At 35.0% G+C, this 21803-nt stretch overlaps 3 protein-coding genes across 4 annotated transcripts; 2 read left to right on the forward strand and 1 right to left on the reverse strand.

Moving 5' to 3' along the window:
* The first annotated feature begins 513 nt into the window (after positions 1–513).
* LOC133298734 (germin-like protein subfamily 2 member 4) lies at positions 514–1523 on the forward strand. 2 transcript variants are annotated; one of them, XM_061498059.1, is made up of 2 exons: positions 514–652; positions 774–1523. In XM_061498059.1, the coding sequence occupies exons 1-2, from the start codon at positions 535–537 to the stop codon at positions 1325–1327; spliced, it is 672 nt and encodes a 223-aa protein (XP_061354043.1). In that variant the 5' UTR covers positions 514–534; the 3' UTR covers positions 1328–1523. The 2 variants fall into 2 exon arrangements, with proteins under 2 accessions (XP_061354043.1, XP_061354042.1); XM_061498058.1 differs by having other exon boundaries at positions 514–649; positions 780–1523.
* A 1445-nt stretch (positions 1524–2968) lies between these two features.
* LOC133298736 (protein COP1 SUPPRESSOR 2) lies at positions 2969–5421 on the forward strand. Its single transcript, XM_061498061.1, has 6 exons — positions 2969–3155; positions 3302–3517; positions 3606–3729; positions 3939–4012; positions 4415–4572; positions 4780–5421. The coding sequence occupies exons 1-6, from the start codon at positions 3037–3039 to the stop codon at positions 4947–4949; spliced, it is 861 nt and encodes a 286-aa protein (XP_061354045.1). The 5' UTR covers positions 2969–3036; the 3' UTR covers positions 4950–5421.
* A 522-nt stretch (positions 5422–5943) lies between these two features.
* LOC133298745 (putative expansin-A17) lies at positions 5944–6981 on the reverse strand. The gene is made up of 3 exons (XM_061498075.1): positions 6849–6981; positions 6386–6707; positions 5944–6253 (listed from the first exon to the last, which is right to left on the reverse strand). Exons 1-3 carry the CDS (start codon positions 6979–6981, stop codon positions 5944–5946), a joined length of 765 nt encoding a protein of 254 aa, XP_061354059.1.
* Between the last annotated feature and the right edge of the window lie 14822 nt (positions 6982–21803).

Raw genomic sequence — 21803 nt, forward strand, 5'->3', positions numbered from 1 at the left:
TATATTTTACCTTTAAAAAAAAAAATTAAACAGAAAAAATAAAAAGTTTTTGGTGGAAGAAAAATAAAAGAAATTAAAAAAAAATAAGATAGAAGTTGGTCAGCTCTTGAGTTTCTGTATGAATCATGTATTTGATCTGCCCATATCAATATCTCTCACCAAACCCCCTGTTGATTGCACAGTCAATGTTTGCATTTTCCCAGCAAGCAACAAACTAATCTAGCCATACGTTGATAACTATTCACATGAATATTTTTCATTCATAGTCAAGACTTAAAAATTATAGATAATTTCTATAAGGCCTTTTTACTCAATTGCTTTGAATTTAAGTTGAAGGACTTCACAAATGCTTTACCATCACATCTTTGCCTGTTCATAGATTATGCATATATAAAGAACAGCTAGCCACATTTCTCACCATCCAACTCAAGCTTCTCTCTCTTCTCCTAACTATATATATATAATAAACTTCTCTATTTTCATCCATCATTCTAATTCCTTTCTCTTGCAATTGATACAGCTATCTTCCAAACCATGTCCCCAACAAACATTTTGGCAATTTTAGTCATCTTCTGCTGTTCCATCTCCTTTGCCTTCGCCTCTGATCCTGACACACTTCAAGACCTTTGTGTAGCTCTGCCATCTTCAGGTAATACACATTAATTACCATTTACCAATTTGATTTCTCTCTCTTCACATAATTTGTTTATATAATTCATAAAATTGTGTTTATGAAATGTGTAAGTAATGTGCATGGTGTGTTATATATATACGTGCAGGTGTGAAGGTGAATGGGTTTGCATGCAAAGCCGAGTCAAATGTGACAGCAGCTGATTTCTTCTTTAATGGTCTAGCCAAGCCAGGAGTTATCAACAACACAGTGGGATCTCTGGTTACTGCAGCCAATGTTGAAAAAATTGCAGGGCTTAACACATTGGGGGTATCTTTCTCAAGGATAGACTTCAAAGCTGGTGGACTCAACCCACCTCACACACACCCTCGTTCCACAGAGATTGTGTTTGTTTTGGAAGGTCAATTAGACGTGGGTTTTATCACCACAGCCAACAAGTTCATCTCCAAGTCCATAAAGAAAGGTGATATCTTTGTGTTTCCAAAAGGTTTGGTGCATTTTCAGAAGAACAATGGGGATGAGCCTTCTTCTGTGATTTCTGCCTTCAATAGTCAACTCCCTGGGACCTTGTCTATTGCTGCAGCTCTGTTTACCTCAACACCAACTGTGCCTGATAATGTTCTTGCCCAGGCCTTCCAGATTGATACTAAAGAGGTTGACAAAATCAAGACCAAGCTTGCTCCTAAGAAGGGTTAATTAAGTTTAGCTAAATAATGATATTCCAGAGAGGAAGACTTGGTCTTATAAACCTGCTTTCCCCCTATTATTCCCAATAATTCTTGAAGGGTTATGATCATTTTATCACTTAACGTGGTGTATTTTACTCATTGATTTGGTACCTACGTGTTAAGTATAAGGCAAGTGCTATAAAGGAAGAAGCTGTCAATTTTTATGTGGGTATGGTTTCATTTCTTGTTTTTGAGAACGCTGAACAAAGATTGGACCTTACCCACCTCACTATCTCTTTCATGTTGGTTGGTTGTTAAATCAGTTTGGTAAGATGCAGACATCTTAAAATTGGTGGCTCTCAAATTATTATTTGGTTGGAAATGGATTTCATTATATATACTAGGCCCAATAAATAAAAAAGAGCATAGTATAAAGAAAAATAAAAATAAAATTAAAAGAAGCATTCAGCTCATCAGTGTAACTTAAAAAAAAAAAAAAACATTAGAAATATTTTTTTTTCTAAAGATTTTAATATAAAGATGAAACGCAATTATTACTTTATTAATCATATCACATCATATATTGGATTCCACAATAAGACTAGCTACATGAAGTGGGAGTGCAGCAAGATGTAAGTCGAAGAGTTGCCTTAGACGCTGGTGAGTAGGGAAGTACGTTCATTACTTGACTATTCATTATTCAAGTCGGAATCTTATTTTAATTTTTTTTAAAGGGAAAAATTACTCTTATGTTACATGTGATAATTTTCTCTCTTACACACCCTTCGATAACTGTGCCACTTTTTTCTTTTCTTTTTATTTTTCATGTGGTGGAGCTCACAAATTTGCTTGTATGACATGAGATAACTTATCTTCTTTTAACATGAGATTAATAAAACTCTTTTTTAAATATACCAAATCTGGTTTACATGGGTTTACATTTGTCTTGTTTTCTGCATATATAACTTGAGGTGGGCTCATGGTGTTTTAAAAAAAAAAAAACACTTGTATCGATGACTCTGGATGAAGATGTTTCTATATCATGTAACATTATACCTACATTTCAAAAAAAAATAATAATATACCAAATCAATATAAAATTCATTTTTTAAAATGGTTTGCTATAAATAATTTTAGTTGATTTAAATCCTTTTATGATTATTGTCACTTGATCTTATTTTTTATAATTTTTAATAAATGAGTATTTATATATTACTAAAGATATGCTTCACATTTTCTTTTCTTTTTATTGGCTCCACTCACTTTATATCTCTACGTGAGGAATAAATTTTTAGTACATATGCCCATTATTTTATGACATATAGAAAAAAATATCACATCATCTTTTTTTTTTATGTTTGACTTACAATAAAAATATTAATTTCTTTAAATTAAAGATTTATCGTTTCTTCATCAACAAAAATAAATTTATCTTCGTTAACCCTAAAATTATGTAATTTTGAGATGGAGAAAATTAATAAATGATGTTTTTAATAAAATTCCTATAACAAAAAATAAATAAAATTTATAAAATGCTCTTCATTGATGGAGATAACTTTATTTCACATGGATGAAAAATGATAAACCCTAAAATTAATATTATAATTATTTTTACTTGGTTCGAAATTTTGGGTGATAACTGTTGTGCTGCTAATAATGAACGGTGAAAACGGTACGTTTTAACCTCCGCATCGCACTGGCATTCGCTCATGATGCGTTGCCGCTAAGAACAGGAACATGGAAGATTCGAAACAACAGCGAAAGAAGAACTACAGAAAGAGAAGTGCTCCAACAGAACAAGATCAACTAGTGCAATCTGAAAACAACAATGAATCCGATGACGAACGAGAAAGAAGGTTTCTCTTTTCGAGTTTTTGTCTTTTATTTGAAGACCACACAAAAATAAATTAATTCTTTCTTTTTTTTCCCGTTTTGATTTGGGAAATTTATGTTAGGGTTTCGTTTACTGATCCAATTATGCTGATGATAATTGACCGAACAGAATGGCATTGGAAGAGATTAAACTCCTCCAGAAGCAGAGAGAAAGGAAATCAGGGCTTCCAGCAAACCCTAGTTTGCCAGCGCAGAGTGGAATTAGCGGCGGTTTAGCTGCTAAAGCCACCGAAAAGAACGACGGCGATGGCGGTGATAAGGACGAGCTTGTTCTTCAGGACACCTTTGCTCAAGAGACCGCTGTTATGGTTGAAGACCCCAATATGTGCGTGTGTATGTTGTGTTTGTTTGTGCTGTGGTTATTGAATTTGAAGGTACTTGTTGATCTTAGTGTAACTTTGTTACTTGAACAGGGTCCAGTATATTGAGCACGAATTAGCAAAGAAGAGGGGCAGGAAAATTGATGCAGCTGATCAAGTTGAGAATGAGTTGAAACGTGCTGAAGATGAACTATATAAAATCCCTGAGCATCTTAAAGTGAGTTGCTAGCTTCCCTTTGTTTTGCAATGTCCGCAGTTTGTTGTTGCAGCTGATACTATTGCAGATATGAATCATGTTTTTTTTTCCAGTTAGTTAGTTTCTGATATTGGAGCTTCATCTTACTCTTGTGATATCCATTGTCTTTTGTGAGCTTAATCTACTTTTTTCCCCTTCTTCTCTTGTTTCATAATATTTTGTCCTGTCAGGTAAAAAGGCGAAATTCAGAAGAAAGCTCTACTCAGTGGACTACTGGTATTGCTGAGGTTCAGCTTCCAATCGAGTATGTTTTCTCATATCTGTTGCGATGGGCTGTGTTTGTAGTTTGAATTATTTGTTGAAGAAGTATAAAATTTCTTGCAATTTTTTTGCATTTTTCTTTCAACTTAAACATTGCCTATGGGTGATAAATTGATCTGTATGATAGTGCCTATAGTTGGAAACAAACAACCAGATTTTAAGGATTTTGGCTTTTCAGCTGAAAGTTCTTTTTTCCAATGATTTTTATAATCCAGATGATTCATCTTGTCCTTGGTTCATCGCTTTTTAACTGTAATAGTTTATTTTCTATTCCTTCTATGTTGCTAGTACTTGGCGGTGCTTCTTTAATGTTAGTTTATGAATTTGTTTCTTGTGGAATAAAAATGGGTGATGTGTCCTTAGGGGTTTGATTTCATCTTTGCAGATATAAGTTAAAAAATATTGAAGAAACAGAGGCTGCAAAAAAGCTTCTACAGGAAAAGAGGCTTATGGGTCGGACAAAATCAGAATTCAGCATTCCATCAAGTTATAGCGCTGATTATTTCCAGCGTGGCAGGGATTATGCTGAAAAACTTAGAAGAGGTTGCATTTCATTGGTTCTTTCATTTTAGAGTACATATGTATGTTTCCTTGTTTGTTATTAGATTGCTGTGTCATTGTCAACATTGATTTAGTTATCAATGAATTCATCTTGCGGCATTTTCCTTTTATAGATAGATGTCTGTTGATTTCTTGTACTCTTGTTTTAATTCATTCCAATTACTGACCAGAGAAGTGACTAATTTGCAGAACATCCTGAGTTGTACAAAGATAGAAGTCTACAGGATGATAGTTCTGGTTCAAAACAAAATGAATCCGGCACTGATGCAGCTGGAGCAGTACAGAGGCAGGCTGCAACAGATCAATTCATGTTAGAGCGCTTCAGGAAACGAGAACGTCACCGGGTAATGCGAAGATAACACGTATGTGATATTAGTGGCATGTTTTACAAGAGTACATCAAGGATTGGTAGAAGTCCAACTCCAGTTGAATGGCATGCCATTGATCTGCGTCTATTCCTTCTTTGCTCAAATATCAGCAGAAGATCGTACAGCTGCAATCATGCTTTATTTTTTGTGGGTTCTTATTATTTTTATTTAGACAAAACTTTTAAGAAGTAACAAAAATGTATTAATTTAGCCACTGCCAGCATCGTGTCTGACTTTGCAGTGGCCTCTGTTAAGAGGCAACAAAGAATTGTGATAGTTAGCGCATCTTTGGTTGGTCACCAATGACTTGCTGTGAGCATCATATGCTTATGAACTTCTGGTAATGGTGAAGGTCCTAAATGGGTTAGGTGCCTTGTTAGGCGATCTGCATGTTTTGTACTGACCAAAATATTTAATTTTCCATTGAAAGCTTTTGCATCTTTAGGAACCCTCCGTCAGTAGTTCAAAATGGCTTACTCATTGGTTTTCTGTTTTCTTCCACATTAACCATTAGACCATTGATTACTTTGCCTCGCGAATCAATGTTAACTTACTGACCATGTGTCGGGTAGAAACAGTTATAAAAGTTTGATATTCTGGATGTTTTTACCAGTGCATCTGAACTACAAGCTTTTAAGGCGTGTTTGAACTGAATGAGTAGCCTTCATTGTCTAAAAGAAAAGATAAAAAAAAAATGCTAAAAGGTATATAGAATAGAATGGATCATTACCCATTTGCCGAAGTTTATTTTACACAAAAGGATTAAAAAAAAAAATCCCAATTTGGTGGGCTTCATGGCAAAATGCTAAAATTGCTGAGCCACGATGCCTTGGAAGGCATACAAATATATACTATTTACCTTTGACAAATATATTAGCTGGAGACCAACAGAAAAAAATAAAGGACAAACAAATGAGTAAATGGATACAACTATAAAAGGATGAAGTGGAAGATTATTGAATAATAATTATATGTATTCTTCCGTTCAGAACTGAACCTTGCTGATGAAAGACTGCCCAAATGTCCAACTGGTCGATGCCACATTATAAGCAGTGTGAATTTTTCCACTGCTGAGTTGCACTCTGAAGGACAAGCTCTGACCATTGAGATAGCTTAAGCTTTGCCAGTTAGATCCCCAATTCCTTGACATGGTTTCCCAGTTATTCATATTGGACCCTTTGATCCAAACTCCGGAGATATCCCCTGCTCCACCTACGTTGCTTATAAGCACTAATTCAAAATAGTTTTTCCCATTGATAGTAAATCTGATGCCTCCAGTTCTTTTGCACCCAACTCTGCATAGATGCAGCCCAAATTTTTGAACAACATTAGTTAGCTAGCTATATCCATGACCATAATAACAATTTTAAACAATTTTCACTTGTGGTAAATAAAAGGAAAACACACAGAATGAGGACATAACATACTTCCTGTAAAAAATTGGAACAATTCCAGCCTTGTATTTGGCTATCATCTCAAATGCTGGTTGAGACATGTCAAAGTGTGGTCTGGGAGGATTGCACCAACCACCATTATCACTAGGGAGAGCATAGTTTGGGGGACAGAAATTTGTGGCTGTAATTGTGATGGAAGTGCCCTTGAGACACCATTGGGGCACTTGATTTGCGTCACAAACTATCTGATAGCAACCACCGCATGATTTTCCATCATTAAATAAAGCAGTACTCAATGCAGCTGTTTTTATTCCATAACCATCCGTGTCTAGATTTCCATAGCCACACGCGCCCCCTGCAAGTAAGAGACAAGATACTTGTTTCATATATATGATCATATGGGAATAGCTCTTATTTTGTATTTAAAATTGTAGTTTGATGACTTTAGAAATGATAAGGAGAAAAAAACACAAGACAAAATGTGGATGCATGTTACCCATTGTTCCTGAGGCATCACTTCCACCATAGAAAGTTGCATGAGCTCGCTGCCAAACTGCGGATGCTACTCTAAGTTCTGTGGCGAATAACCCAACAAGCAATGCTAGACCACTGAAAATTAGCTTTTCCATCCCCTCTTATCTCTCACTATCTATAAGTCTGAGTTTGAACAAGGAGTTTCTTCAATTGCTGCTCAAAATGACAGACTCTTATGGGGGAATTTATATCTGCAGTTAGGGATGTTTAGCCAATGTAAACAACTAACTCAAATTGAAATTATCGAATAAAAAAATGATATTGACCGAAAAGTTGTTCTCTTATTATAAAAAGAATTACTATGAGATCCATGCATCAAAGAATTAGCCAAGGCAGTTAGACAGGTGTGAATAATATAAAGAATTAGCCAAGGCAGTTAGATAGGTTTGAATAATATTGAGTATGACTCGTAATTCATATTTAGGACGACTATTGTTAACTTATGAATAGTTACTTTTACTTTAGGATTTTTTAAATTTATTTATATTTTTCTTATAAACTGAATGACTTATAATAAGTGTGGTAAGAAGAATATAGTAAATATTATTAGAAGTAGCACACATTGGTTCAATTATGATAAATTCCATTGTTGTCAAAATCGGACCGGACCGGCCGGATCGACCCGGAACCCGGTCATCTGACCAGTCCGATTATCATATTGGATCGCTCAAGTATCAGATCCGGTACGACTCGGTGCGACCCGTCCGGTTTTGGTGAAAAACCAGTGACCTGGCACGGGTTTTTTTAAAAAAAAACTTTTCCAAAAAAAAAAAGTTTTTCAAAAAAATAATCATAATTGATATATTTGAGTGATTTGTTACTTATTGACTTACATAAGTTATGTACCTACAATCTTAATATTATCTCAATTATGCACTATACAAGAAATTTTGATTTAATAGTTAAAGATGTCATTTACCGAACCTGAAACATCAATATAACAAGCATTATGTGTTTGTTTGATCCTTTATTGAACAATAATGTATAATTTATTATTTTTTATATTAAATTATTTAGAATTTATATTATTTTTTTTAACTATTTGAGTATATTTATAATTTTTTAAATATAAATTATAAATTTATATATAATTACCAGGTCATACGATTCAATCAGTGACCTAATACCTTGACCAGATCATTCACTGGGCCCAGTTTTAATAAGATTGATAAATTCTGTTTCTCTTTTTCTTCCATTTCTTTCTTTTAATTTGCAATTATTTTTGTGTGTTTGTGTTGGGTCCAGCAAATAAAACTTAACCCTTCCAAATTATACAGCGCTGGATGCTAGATTGATATCAACATACCGTCTTGAAATGTACTCAGATTAATATTCGTCTTAAATTGGCTTTCTCCAAATGGTTCAATCAGTGTCATTGTACAGTGAAAGAACATGCTTTGTCGGTGATAGGGTCCGTACTCCGTGGTACGTAAGTGGTACGATCAAATGCAATTTGCGCAGCCTGCTTCGCAGTAAACCAAGAATAATATATAATGATAACTGATAAGTCGTATAAAGTTTATTTTAAGATTTGTCAGAATAATACTCCATTTTAATGGCTAACAACCAGATGAAAGATTCTTCTTCTTACTTATTGTCGAAAATCAACTATTTTAAACAATGTGTTGAGAATCAGACAAGAATGATTAAGTTTTTGGTTCAAATATTATTCAGTTCAATCAAGATTTAACTACAAATTCAACTGGTGGAAATAATTGAACCATGACCAAAAGTCTTGCTAGTTTAATCTTCAGTTCGATTTCCAAAACATTGATTTTAAATGCTCAAAGCTAAAGTCTTCTCTTGCAAAAAAATTCTTTTAAGTTTGAGATCAAATTCACGAACCCTTAGTTATAAAATCTCTAGTGTTATAATGTTAAGTCATTTTTTTTTAAATAAATCTTGTACTCATATATATTATAAAGTCAACTCCCACACGCAATGTAATTCAAGAAAATATGTGCATAAACGTTTGCTTTAATGATAGTAGTAACATGCAATGCCGTAGTATGTGCAATGGCAACTTGCTTATCAAGAAATGAAAACTTATTATATTAGCAACTATAGAGTATTAACAAACATTAATAAGTCAGCTATAAAAGTGTTCATGAATATATGCCATATATTAAGCCATATCTCAAGCCATATCTCATGGAATTTACACACCCATATGCACATGGCTGATGGCATTCCCTGCCATATACCTTTTTATTTTTATTTTTTTGTTGAACCTGCCATGTTCAACCAACTACTGTTAAATACGAGGGCCAAGTTGGTCATTCGAATGTGTACTACATATCCTCATTTTATAGATTTTTTAAAAAATATTTTTCCAATAGCTTAAAATCTTTTGTTTTCTTAAGACACTGAATTAGGAAAACCTGTTTACTGTAACACCCTGTTGTACACCCGAAAATGTTAACATTGCTTTATGATATTAAGCGCAGTTACAATCACATTGGTTCAATTAAAAATTCGGACAAATTTTTGTTGTTGAAGGAATCCGAATTTAAAATAATCAATTGCGTGATCATAACCATATAATGTTGCAGAATAAATGAAACTAGGCTTAACATCATATTCTTATTTTATTAGACCACACATTATTAAATGTCTTCATCTCTTTTATTATTGTATGAATTTTATACATCTTTTATATAACGCCCGACCGCTTCAAGAATCAATGATTATCCCCACATACTAACACGAGACTTTTCAGTGTGCTTTTTCCCCACTCGCACACTTCCCGGGAAAACTTCTCAGGAGGTCACCCATCCCAAAATTGCTCCAAGTCAAGCACGCTTAACTATGAATTTCTTCCGTTCCGGGCTATCGAAAAGCAAATACATCTTGTTAGTATAGGTAGTCCCAATTAATTCTTATAAGCTATCCCAAACTGTGCAGTCTCATACCTGCACAGTTTTTGGAATCCCTCTCTTTCGGGTGTCGATTCGATTCATTCATGCATGTAACCCCCCGCTGGAAGCCTGTCAGAAGCCGCTCCTTGTCCGTGCCTCTTTGCACCGGCGATCACTCCCCGCCCTCGTCAGCGCTCGGGATGTTACATGCCCACCAGCTTCCGCCTGGTTGGTCCTCGAACCACACCGTAGGACGAACCACACCGTACTGGAAGAGAGGCCCTGCTCTGATACCACTTGTAATGCCCGGAATGGAAGAACTCCATAGTTAAGCGTACTTGACTTGGAGCAATTCTGGGATGGGTGATCTCCTGGAAAGTTTTCCCAAAAAATGTGCGAGTGAGGAAAAAACACACTGAAAAGTCTCGTATTAGTATGTGGGGATAGTCATTGATTCTTGAAGCGATCGGGCGTTACATTTTATAGTTACCATCTCCTACTATATTATAGATCTCTTCGTTAGCTTCGGGTGGGTTCAAACCGCGCTCAAATCCGAGCTCTGTAGCTCGAGTTATGCAAGTCTTACTAAACTGCGTTTTTGCTGATTTCGGGTAGCGCGTTTTAGCGCCCAACTGAGCGTTAAAACGCCCATAGGAAGAGAATTTTTCCTTCTTCAGGTCTTCAGCGCGTTTTAGCGCTCAACTTTCACGTTAAAACGCCCACTTGAGCGTTTTAGCGCCCATTTGCGCGTTAAAATGCCCAAGGGCAGAGACTTTTCCTCTATTTCACGTACATAACGCGTTTTAGCGTCCTTATCAGCGATAAAACGCTCTCCAACTGGGCAACACATGCCCTCCCCTGTTTTCATGTAATTTCTTGAGGAAATTTCTCCCTCTTTCACCATTCTCTTAACACCTAATAAACTAGGAATGACCAACAACATCCAACACATGATGTGGCTCTTACATCCCATCATTTTTATCTTTAATCTCTTAAATAATCCTTACATCAATCTATAATTACAACTACATAATCTCACATTACATCATATGGCCTCAAAATACACAAACATATAATGATATAAATGGCACATACATCTAACAATCCTAGATGATATACAATCCCAAAATGACAAGCTATCATGTGCCATCTACTCAGGCCTCTTGCCTCGTCCTGCATCATCCATGCTAGTACCTGAAATAGCATTCCCCAAACGGAGTGTGATAAAACTCAATAAACCCAGGGTTCTTGGAGTACTTCTCCAACCCCAGAGTTCACTTCCAGCATGAAGGGTTAATATACACATGGCATGAACTACATCATATATCCAAAGGCAATAACAGTAATAATTTAACTACAGCATACTTGTGCATTCAAATGGCTACAGAATTAAACAATCAAATCATCACACACGCTTCAGTTGCATCTTAGTCATTTCCACTAAGCATACAACCTAGCCCCTAGTGCTTGTCCATTGGCCCTTTCTCCAATGACACAACAATACTATATGAATGCAAACATACCATAATACTAACATTACCACTCAATCATCCATTCATTAACCATTACTTCCATGAAAGCAATGGTGGAACAACAAGAGGGATTAATCTCCAAGATCCAAAGGTTTACCTCTTGATGTTTCTCCTCCTTTGCAAGCTTTCTTCTAGCTCACTTATCCACACTAACCTTTCTTAGTATGTCTACTTGGCAATTCCTTCCAATCACCAATACACCATATTCAAGAGTGTGAAATCAATCAACATACATCAATAAATACCTCTATATTCATCAATCATACAATCAAATTCCACAATTAAGGCATGAACTTACCAATCCAAATGAGCTACTCATGCTCCATGGCTCCCTCCAATGGTTGGTCACTTAATGTGGGTCCACTTGCTTCAATTCTATCAACACAATGGACACCATTAACACAACCAATCCAAGCCATGACTCAACAATGCAAGAAACTCCACATTTCAAGCATGAATTTTTCCAAAATATTGAACAATAACAAACGAATATCTAAGTTCATTTCCACCGTTTAATTATCATTCCTAACAACTTTTACAAAAGAATTTAGCATCAATCTAACTCAAACTCATCAAACTCACAAAATCACTATTCATCATCTTCAACCTCATGCAACCTCCATGGAAACAAGGTTTGAGAAGGGAAAACTTACCCCAAAAGATCACACAACCAATGAATGGTGGTCTCCTAAGCTCCCATGAATGAAAATGCCATCAAACTCCTCAGATCTTCAAAAAGGTCGAAATCTTTGTAGGGAGATATCTCACTCCACAATGCTTTCCACTCAAAACTAAGCTAGGATTTGGAATGAGGAGAAGATTCTCTACGTTTTTGGTTTTGGAACGGATGAATTTCGTTGAGAGATGAGGGAGCTAGGGTTTGGGACTCCAAATTGGTTTTCTCTCCCTCTCACTCTCTGCTTGTCGACGGGAAGAAGAAGGAAATGAAGTGGGTTTTGATGTTTTGTCACTTAACTTAACTTAAGTTGTCTTAATCGGGTATAAGCTTATCTATCTATTCACCTCCATTCACCACTATACTTTACCCAATGAACTAGAATATTTTTCTTGAGATATTTTTACTTTTACATTTATATTTTGGGTACTTTTGCCAACACTCATTTTTACCACTTAATTTTCACTAACTACACTTTTTCTCTCAAAAGTGACCTTAATTCGTTTAATTAGATATTTTACCTAATTCAACCCAATAATGCATGATTCATTATTTAATCACATGAAATTTCCTAAATACTCGGGTTAAGGATATTATATTTACAATAGTAGGGAATGGTGCAAAATGTTTTTAAAGGGCTCAAATTTAACTGGAACGTATGTTCTTAAAATGGAATAAAAAACTTGTTTTTAAAATTTTAGGACAACGATCTTTTTGCCACGATTTTGACAAATTTGTACCGGAATTCCACGTACCAATAACAATTTTTCAAAATACCACGTCACATAAATTGCTACAACACGTAGTGAGTTACGTCTAGACATGTGGCAGCGAGTTTAAGGCCACCTAACTCGCTGAGCAATGTAGCAAGTTAGGCTAGTCAACATGTCAGAGTACGTAGTCTACAACAATAATCCAAACGTGGCCTAAGTCGCTGCACAATTCAGCGCATTACGTGACACTTTCTGACATGTGGCTTAAGTCGTGCACTATGCAGCATTTTACGTGGCAATCGCCCATGCATGAGTGACACGTGTCACAAAATGGGCAAGTTGCTGCACAGTGCAGCGACGATTGTGGAGACCCCACACTATAAATATTGGTCCCCCTTTCTGCCTCAACTCCCCTCATTTCACTCTCACACACACTCTCTCTAAAAATCTCACTCAAGTTCTTTCTCTAAAAGTTTCATCAAGATTTTTTCTCTCTCAAGTTAGTGTTTATATTTTTTAAATTAAATATTATTATTATATATTAATATAAGGAACCCTAGGATGGGTGAAATGCTTGTTTTTTATTATATGAATTAGTATAGTAAAGTCTAAGATATTTGATATTTTGAATTTACATTAATGAATAGAATTTTGATATTGGTTTGAATATTTTTGTTTTATATAATTTATTTTAGGACTTGAAATAATAGGTTAGATAATATTTTATTAATTTGTTATTTTTGTTAGTGTAGGAATTAAACCCTAGGATAGATGATATATTTTATGTTTGTGTAATGAGTTAGTATAGCTAAATTATAGGATAATAGATATTTTATATTTTGAATTAAAATTATAATAAAGATTTTAATATTGGTTTGAATATTTTTGTTTTAAATAATTTATGTCAATTTACCTTATTTTAGGACTATAAATCCTAGGATAGTTGAAATATTTTTGTTAAATTAATTAGTATAGGTGGATTACATTTATTTGAAGACTTGAAACCTTAGGACAGTTTACATAATTATATTTTTCGCTATATTAATATTTATAAATAGCATGTTTAATTTATTTTTATTTTTTTTTTAAAATAGTTTCATGGACTCCCCACATGAGTCACCGCCTGATTCACCGCCTCGTGAGGAGCATGAGCCTGCACCTCTGGCTCCCCAGGATCTCCTTGAAACGTGATTACACCGGGCCCCATTGACCCCTCTCTTCTGACATTACAGAAGAAACATATTTCCACCTACGAGTGGAATGGCACGGACAATCAACGACTTATTATCAGACACGCTACCACACATGACTCGTTTAACATACTTGGAGAGATTGAGTTGTACTTGAGGCAGGTTGATTTCTTTCACGTTGCGGGCTGCGCAAACACGATGTAAGTATTCATTTATTGCTTTCTTTGGTTCATATAATTGTAATAATTCGAAAACATCACCCATTTTTATTATTTCAGATTGACCATACTCTTATTTTCAAGCATGTCGAGCGTTAGTGGCCTGAGACGCAGACTTTTCATGTGATGCATGGTGAGATAACGATCACCTTGGAGGATGTACACCATCTGTTGGGTTTGCCCATGGATGGTGAAGTTATCTTCGATCGTGCTGGACAACATGATTGGAGGCAAGTAATATTGGAAAACTTGGGACTTGTGCCTGCTACAGATCGATAAGTGATGGGTGGTCAGGTGAGCCTTCGGTGGTTGCGTCGGGCTATGATGCACCGACACTGACACGGGACACGAGACACGACACGACACGACACGACACGCCGATACGTTAATTCTAAAAAATGTCATACTTCGACATGTTGGGACACGTTTTGATATTAAATAAAAATTTAATATATAATATAATTTATATTTAATACATATAAGAGTCCATAATAAGTCATATAACCAATTCATAACATAAATATAAACAAAAATAATTTTTCGTACTTTTGTTAATTTTTCATGTCAAATTTCTTAACAGAAAAAAATTAATTTATAAATTATTTTTTTATATTTAGTTAATAAAATAAAATTAAGACTAAAAAAAAACGTGTCTGAGCTTGTCAGAGCGTTGACCGCGTGTCGGAAAAAGTTAACTGTGTGTCAGAAAAATATGTCGGAACGTGTCGGAGAGTTGACTGTGTGTCCCAAATTTTTTTAAAAAATCTGTGTCCGTGCTTCTGAGGCGTAGGGCATATGGTCACTATGCTCCGCATGTTGGGACTGAGGAACAACGCATTATGTATACACGCATGTTGCTCTTTGTAGAGACTGTCACCAATTTTATGCTCGTTCGAATTTTACTATTCCTAGATGATTTTCATAGGGCAGGAACTTTTAGTTGGGATTCAGCTATACTTGCGTTCCTATATCGCGAGTTGTCTAGAGTGACAGACATATCACGCTCAAATATAGGTGAACGTGTATTGCTTCTTCAGCTGTGGGCATGATAGAACATGTCTTATTCCAGAGATTTCGCGAGAAAGTATAGAACAAGTCTTAAATGAAGACGATGCATTGGACGCTGCTGTGCAGTCCAATAATGATGGTGGTATTAGAAGGAACGATAGAGAGGCCAGATATCAATGTAACTTGTCGCCTTTTTTGCATGATACAAGATTCTATGGGGGTGATCATTGACTCAGCTAGCCTACCTCTATGGTTTAGTTTTCTTTATTACTGTGATGTATCATGATGCACTATGGACATTTCAGACTTATTATTTTCTTTTTTCCTATGATGTTTCATGATGAACTATGGACATTTATGATGTATTTACGTTTATGTTATTTTATAAGTTATGCACCTCATTTATCATTTTGATATAATGTTACTATATGAAAATACATTGTAATAAGAACACTTAAATATAACATTGCTAATAAAATGTTAACTAATAGGTGGTATACAACCCTAAACGATCATCCTTGCTCCGTAAGCTGCCGCGCAGGACAGTGACGCTTATTGTGGTCAACTACCTCACAATAATTGCATCGCATGCGAGTCGTTGACCCTTCTCGTATGTCTATCTCATCACGTATATGAGTGCTTTTAGGCCTTCTTTTATGACTCTTCATCGACACATCTGGGATTACAATTGGTCCAATACTGGGTGATATGAAATCCTCATTGCCAATCGGGTACCATTGCCCTGAGTATACCCACCATTGATATGCGGCACTATAAAAGGGATCAACATATTGAATTGGATCATGATTTGTAGTTGTGCAAGCTGCTATGACATAACTGAACAGGTACCTAAAAGCAGTAAATTCACCACACTAACATATTCGATCAGGTAATGAAACCTACAATTTCTTACCGCCCTGATGAGAATGTTGGTTATAAGTTTCTTGCACTTCAAATCTTATCTTCTGAGGATCATAAAATGTCACAAAATGTGTGGCGGCATTTTGCTGATTTTCCACATATGCTTGCTAGAGTACTTTGATGTATTAAACCCCTGGGTCATCTCTACACGGGCCTATTGGCCATGATTCAAAAAGTATTGCACCAAGTGCGCATATGTGAGCCGCACCAAAGACGTGATAGGAAGGTTTCTTGCACCCTTAAGGACCTTATTAACTAACTCTGACCAGTTCATAGTCATGTGACCAATTCTTCTACCCTCTGCATTGTATGTGATACTCCATTTTTCTTTCAGAATACGATCTATCCAAGCGGCTATTTGAGGATTGACTTCTTTTAATTTTTCTAATCCATCATCAAAATCCAACCGCGAAGTTGTATAACTTGCATAGAATAACAAAGGCCGGAGCTTTATGAAATATTCTACAAAAGATGTGAAAGAAGACATGAATAAGTCTAAAACCATACCTAACTTCTTCAGTTGCTTCTTCAACTCCACATTCTTGAATTTGTGGTTGAAGTTACTAGCAAGATGTTGAATACAAAAAGACATATAATACTTTGGGTGGTTGCCAACCTAATTTCGCATTGTTGACTGCAGACAATATAGCCGCATGACGATAAAAAATAAGACAAATGCCTTCTTTTTGTGTCACATATATCTGTATCAATGCTAAAAATCAAAACTCGTCATCAAGATTCTCCCCTTTTACAATCGTGAAAGCGATCGGCAACACGTAATTATTTTCATCCATAGTTGTTGCAATTAATAGGGTTCCCCGATATTTCCCATATAAGTGTGTACTATCTATCTAAATAACGGACTTGCAATAATTGAAGGCATCAACACACTGTTTGAAATTCCAGAGACCTTGTCGAACACCTTCTGCGATCGATCCAGCCAGTTGTCAACAAAACGATCGTTCAGATCCAGCTTATAGACAACCCCTGCTGAAAATAGCAATATGTAATCCAATCATCTTGGCAGAAATGCGTAAGATTCATCCCAATCCCCATAAATTTTGACAATTGCTTTTTGCTTTGCCTTTCACGTCTTCCTGTATGATATATGAAACCCATGATTTGTTGCTACCCTTTCTTATATTAGAGAAATTTTAACATTGGGCTCCTCCCTTATCTTTTCTGAATGTGGTCAAACAATTATTTATTATTAACTTCCCAAAAATATTAAAAGAAAATGCAGACATCTGACATTTCTAGGATCATTAAACAAATGAAATTAGAGTTCATCTGCTTGTAATCTAAAGAAAAAAAAAACTTTAATAATACATAGTTATAATATCATTGTTGCACTGAGTACTCAGTGCAACGGTTACACTGAAAATTTATTCACATCACCTCTTTGTGTAAAATCGATACGTTATCATTTTTCTTTTTCTTTTTTGAATAATCCATAAGTATTTTTTATGGTAGGTAATTTTATTCGGACTGGGTCCAGGATTAAGGCTTTAAATCTCTTCTAAAAGAAATACAAGAGAGGATCGAATACATACTTTCACATTCGCCTGCTTATCTCTCATGGACTAACTAAACTACTATCATTTGCTAACTGATACTTTATCATAATCTCTCTTATTGTCCTTTTTATTTATCAGCAAGCCAAATGAAATAGTGAAGTATAAAAATCCCTTAGAAATGGATAGTTCTCAATGATAAATTTTAGGGTAAAGGATTTCTCCAGTCAATAGAAATAAGTTATTTTCGGTGAGCCCAAAACGACGTCATTTTGGAGCGAAAATCAAGGTATTTTTGTAATTACAATATATTGCAGGATTATATTAGTCTTTATCATTATAATTTTTTAATCTTAAAACAACGTCATTTTAAACTCGTTGGAGATTTGAAGAAATAATTTTTCGTAATATATAAGGCATGTACCAATCAGTGGGTGTTTTGAAATTGTGATTTACCATATTCGCAAATAGTTACAAAAAGCAAGATTGTTGGGGTTCTTAGGTTTAGGGATTTGTTCCTCATTTACCGCTTCTCTTATTCTCTGCATTATCCTGTGCAACTGAAATTTGGTACTAGCCTTTAATGTTAAAATATATCCTCAATCAATAATTTGGAATTTTGTATATCAGAATGTCAAAATAACAACATTGATAGTGTCCCTTTCCTTCTCCACTAAGCTAAGTTGGATGTGAAGTATAAAATGAACAATAATGTATCAAAAAATAAAAAAAGAATATTTCAGTCTCTCTCATTTAATTACTCACAAGGACATTTATTTCAAGAGATAGGTTATTTTGCCTACTCCCACTTTGCCTACTTTTACCTATCCCTTTCGTTACCGTCCGATTACAGTCTAATCCAATGATCCATATTTACAAAATAAATAAACCATTTTTCCCTTTTCTTTTTCCTCAATTTCTCCCGTGCCCATCCTCTCTCCTCCCTTTTTCTTTGAATTTATTTTCTGGTTGCTGAATTTGTTGATTATTTTGCAGAATATATTTTTTTAAATTTCTGTTCGGTCCATATCTTCAAATTTCTTTTTTTAAATACGATTTTTCATGTTTTGCTGCTTTAGGAAAAGTACCAACCAGAAATTTGCAGTTTCTAAGAAAGAGTTCAATTGGTTCAAGTAAATGTTTCTTCAAATGAATTCACCCATGTCCTTGAGGATTATGAAAATGAATGTTGTTAGGGAAGCACTTTAATTTCCTTAAACCCAGAATAATGTTCATATTGGTATTACCGTTTTGCTGAAAAATTGACATTCTTCCACAATTTTAGATCTTGTTGATAATAAACCATCCTCTGATCCACAATTTCCTCTGATCTCTCTAGTGATAGCAAGATAGAACAAACTGAAACTAAATCAAATTCACAAGTAGATATGAGTGAGTCTAATTCAGAGAATTTCTCAATGACCAAGGATGTGAATGGCATAGAAACTTCTGATGGGGCAGTTTCTAATTCACATGAACCCGTGACTTCAGCGATAATTTAAGAAGCTACACTGTCGTGCGTTCATCTGGCGGCAGAGTTCAGCGATAATGGTAAAAAAAAATAGGTACAGCAGAAAGGAGAGGAGAGAGCATTTTATAGTTCTCATCTCCAACTTTAATTTTACAATTATGTACTACAAAATTATAATCAGCTAGATTGACAAAAGTACAAAAAGTTAACCCGTTTGCATATAATGACAAAAAGCTAATTGGCGGTTCGGTTTATGGATTTGTTCCTCCTTCACCGCTTCTCTAGATTGTCTCCACAGCTGCAATTTGGAACTAGCCTTTAATGTTAAAATATATTGTCAAATCAATAATTTGGAATTTTTCATGTCAGTAAAAATGTCAAAAAAACAGTATTGATATTGTATTTTTCCTTCTTCACTAAGCTAAGTTGGAAGTGAAGTTGTATGAAGTTGACAAACATTGTGTGAGACTAGTTCTATATATGAGTGCAGATATTTATGTGGTTGTAGACCTTATGGCTAATTGCAAACCTAAGGCTAAGTGAAAAAAGGAAAACAAAGAGGATGACATGTGCTTATTTTTTCTTCCCCTTTAGTTATAGCATAGTTTATCCATGCTTCCTCTAGTGGCCTCATTTCTAATTTTCTTCAACCTCAGCTAAATTTACCAACACTGGTATATATCCGATAGCGTTCATGACATGAGATTATCACTCCTGAGTTGGCTAACAATTCACCACTAGATATTTTTATCCTTTATGTTGGATTGTTGGTTATTTCTTCAATGATTCATGACTACTGAACAAGAGAACCTACCAGTGGCGTAGCCACATTGTGGCTAGATGGGGCCTGGGCCGTGCTGATTTTTTTAAAAAAATTATTATTATATATAATTTTATAAGTAATTATTATTTGGCTTCTTCTAAAGTTAAAATTTGGTCCCATCTATGCTCTCTTTCTCAACTAATAGCCTAATATACATTCTGAGTGGAGTTGGAAACCCTAACAGTGTCTTCGTATTTGCTTGCTATTCTCTCAAAGTTAGAAACCCTAATGGTATTTGCTCTTAAATTGGTGCTTTTTTATTCTGAAATTTTTCTAGTTTTCCCTGTGATTGATTTTATTTTGTAAAGATATGCTTGTTAGAGTGGAGTGTCTTTGAGTGTTTTGGTCTTTCATGTTTCCTTAAATATTTGATTCGGCTTTATGACTTTATACACTCTCTCTTGATAAATTATGAAATTATGCAGCATCTCGATGGCTTTTTAGATATGTATGCTAGAATTCATGGTAAATTTTTTTCCTAATAGATTTGTGTAATTACGATAAATGTTTTAATAATTTGATGTGTCAAATTTTTTGGCCCCGACTAAAATAAAATCTTGGCTCCGCCACTGGAACCTACCACAAAGACTCTTGAGTATAAACCAGATTGATATAACGTGTATGTGCTATCATTCTTTCGACTGATGGCTAATTCTTCTCTTACTCTAATAATGTTGGGATATTCAAACACGATGGAATCTTATATTGGTTGAAAATAGGCTGAATGAAATACTATGTAAATGAAAGAACCATGAACATAATACCTTAAGGTTTTGAATTGAGACATGATATCTGACCCACTTCTTGTAATCGGTGTAACTTAGCCTATTCATGGTGGTCTCCCGTTATGGGCTCCTCTCGACTTGCCCAATAGTGATATCAAAGCAAATTGTTGATTTATCTGTGAAATCCAAGTATTTGGATGTGGTGGTTAGTGTTCGAGTTTGATGAGTCAACCAAACACATGATGTGAAGCCAATGACTTGATAAGTGTAGTTAAGTTTTGATGTATATGCCATATTAGCCAAGGACTTGACGAGTATAACAAAGTCTTGATATAAATCTCATAAATACTCAAAAAAAATTCCACTCGAGGGGAAGCCACTGTGGGCTTGAAACTCACACTTAAGGGATGGAATGTTGGAATTCTAATGTGATTAATAAAATATTACATTGATTAGAAATGAATTAAGTGAGAACAATATAAGTGGAAGAACATATAAATTTAACATCTTAAGATTTTAAGTTGAGATGCGATCTCAAATCCACTTATTATGGTTGATTGCCACTTAACCCATTGTTGATAATTCTTGCCCAACAGCCAAACAGGTTTGGATAAACAAAAAGAGCATAAGGAGATAAATGGCTGCATCACGGAGTTCTAATATGATACGGTAACTATAGTGACCGTGAAACGTTTTTCGCTTTCGCTTGCTACCAAGCAAAGGAACACTAAATTGGAAATGCTGCAATTTTTTCTTGTCATTTAACCATGTAGACATTTATATGTATACCAATATAAAGAGGCTATTTCTAGCAATGCAGAAGTTGGTTCCAGCTAATGGGTAAGACATTATAAATCTCATGAATTTCACTTAATGAGCAGACGTTGGAAAACCTGCACGTGAACATCTCAATATCAAGCCTTCTAATAATGTTAGGCTTTAGCAAAGTTCAAATCATCATCAGGAATTGGTCAAGAGAAGTTGGACTCAAGCAAAGGCAAGTTTAAAGCTGAAATGCATTTAAAAAAAGAAGAAGCTAGACTCATGCATCTTTTTACCATACATTACTTACAAAATTCAAGTAACACTATTCCTGTTTTTTAATTGCCATCCCTCAAACTGAAACACTTCAGATTTGCCTGACTGTCATTACTCATTACTATTAAAATATCTATTCTTCTACCAAGGCATACCTATTTTCCTGATTTAAGTGTGAGGGTGAGCGATTATGCTAATGAGTGTACACAAGCATTAGAGAATAACATTCA

This window comes from Gastrolobium bilobum, unplaced genomic scaffold (genome assembly GCF_033153095.1).
Source record: "Gastrolobium bilobum isolate Gb01-03AN ecotype WA unplaced genomic scaffold, APGP_CSIRO_Gbil_v1 utg5478, whole genome shotgun sequence".
In the NCBI taxonomy this organism is placed as follows: domain Eukaryota; kingdom Viridiplantae; phylum Streptophyta; class Magnoliopsida; order Fabales; family Fabaceae; genus Gastrolobium; species Gastrolobium bilobum.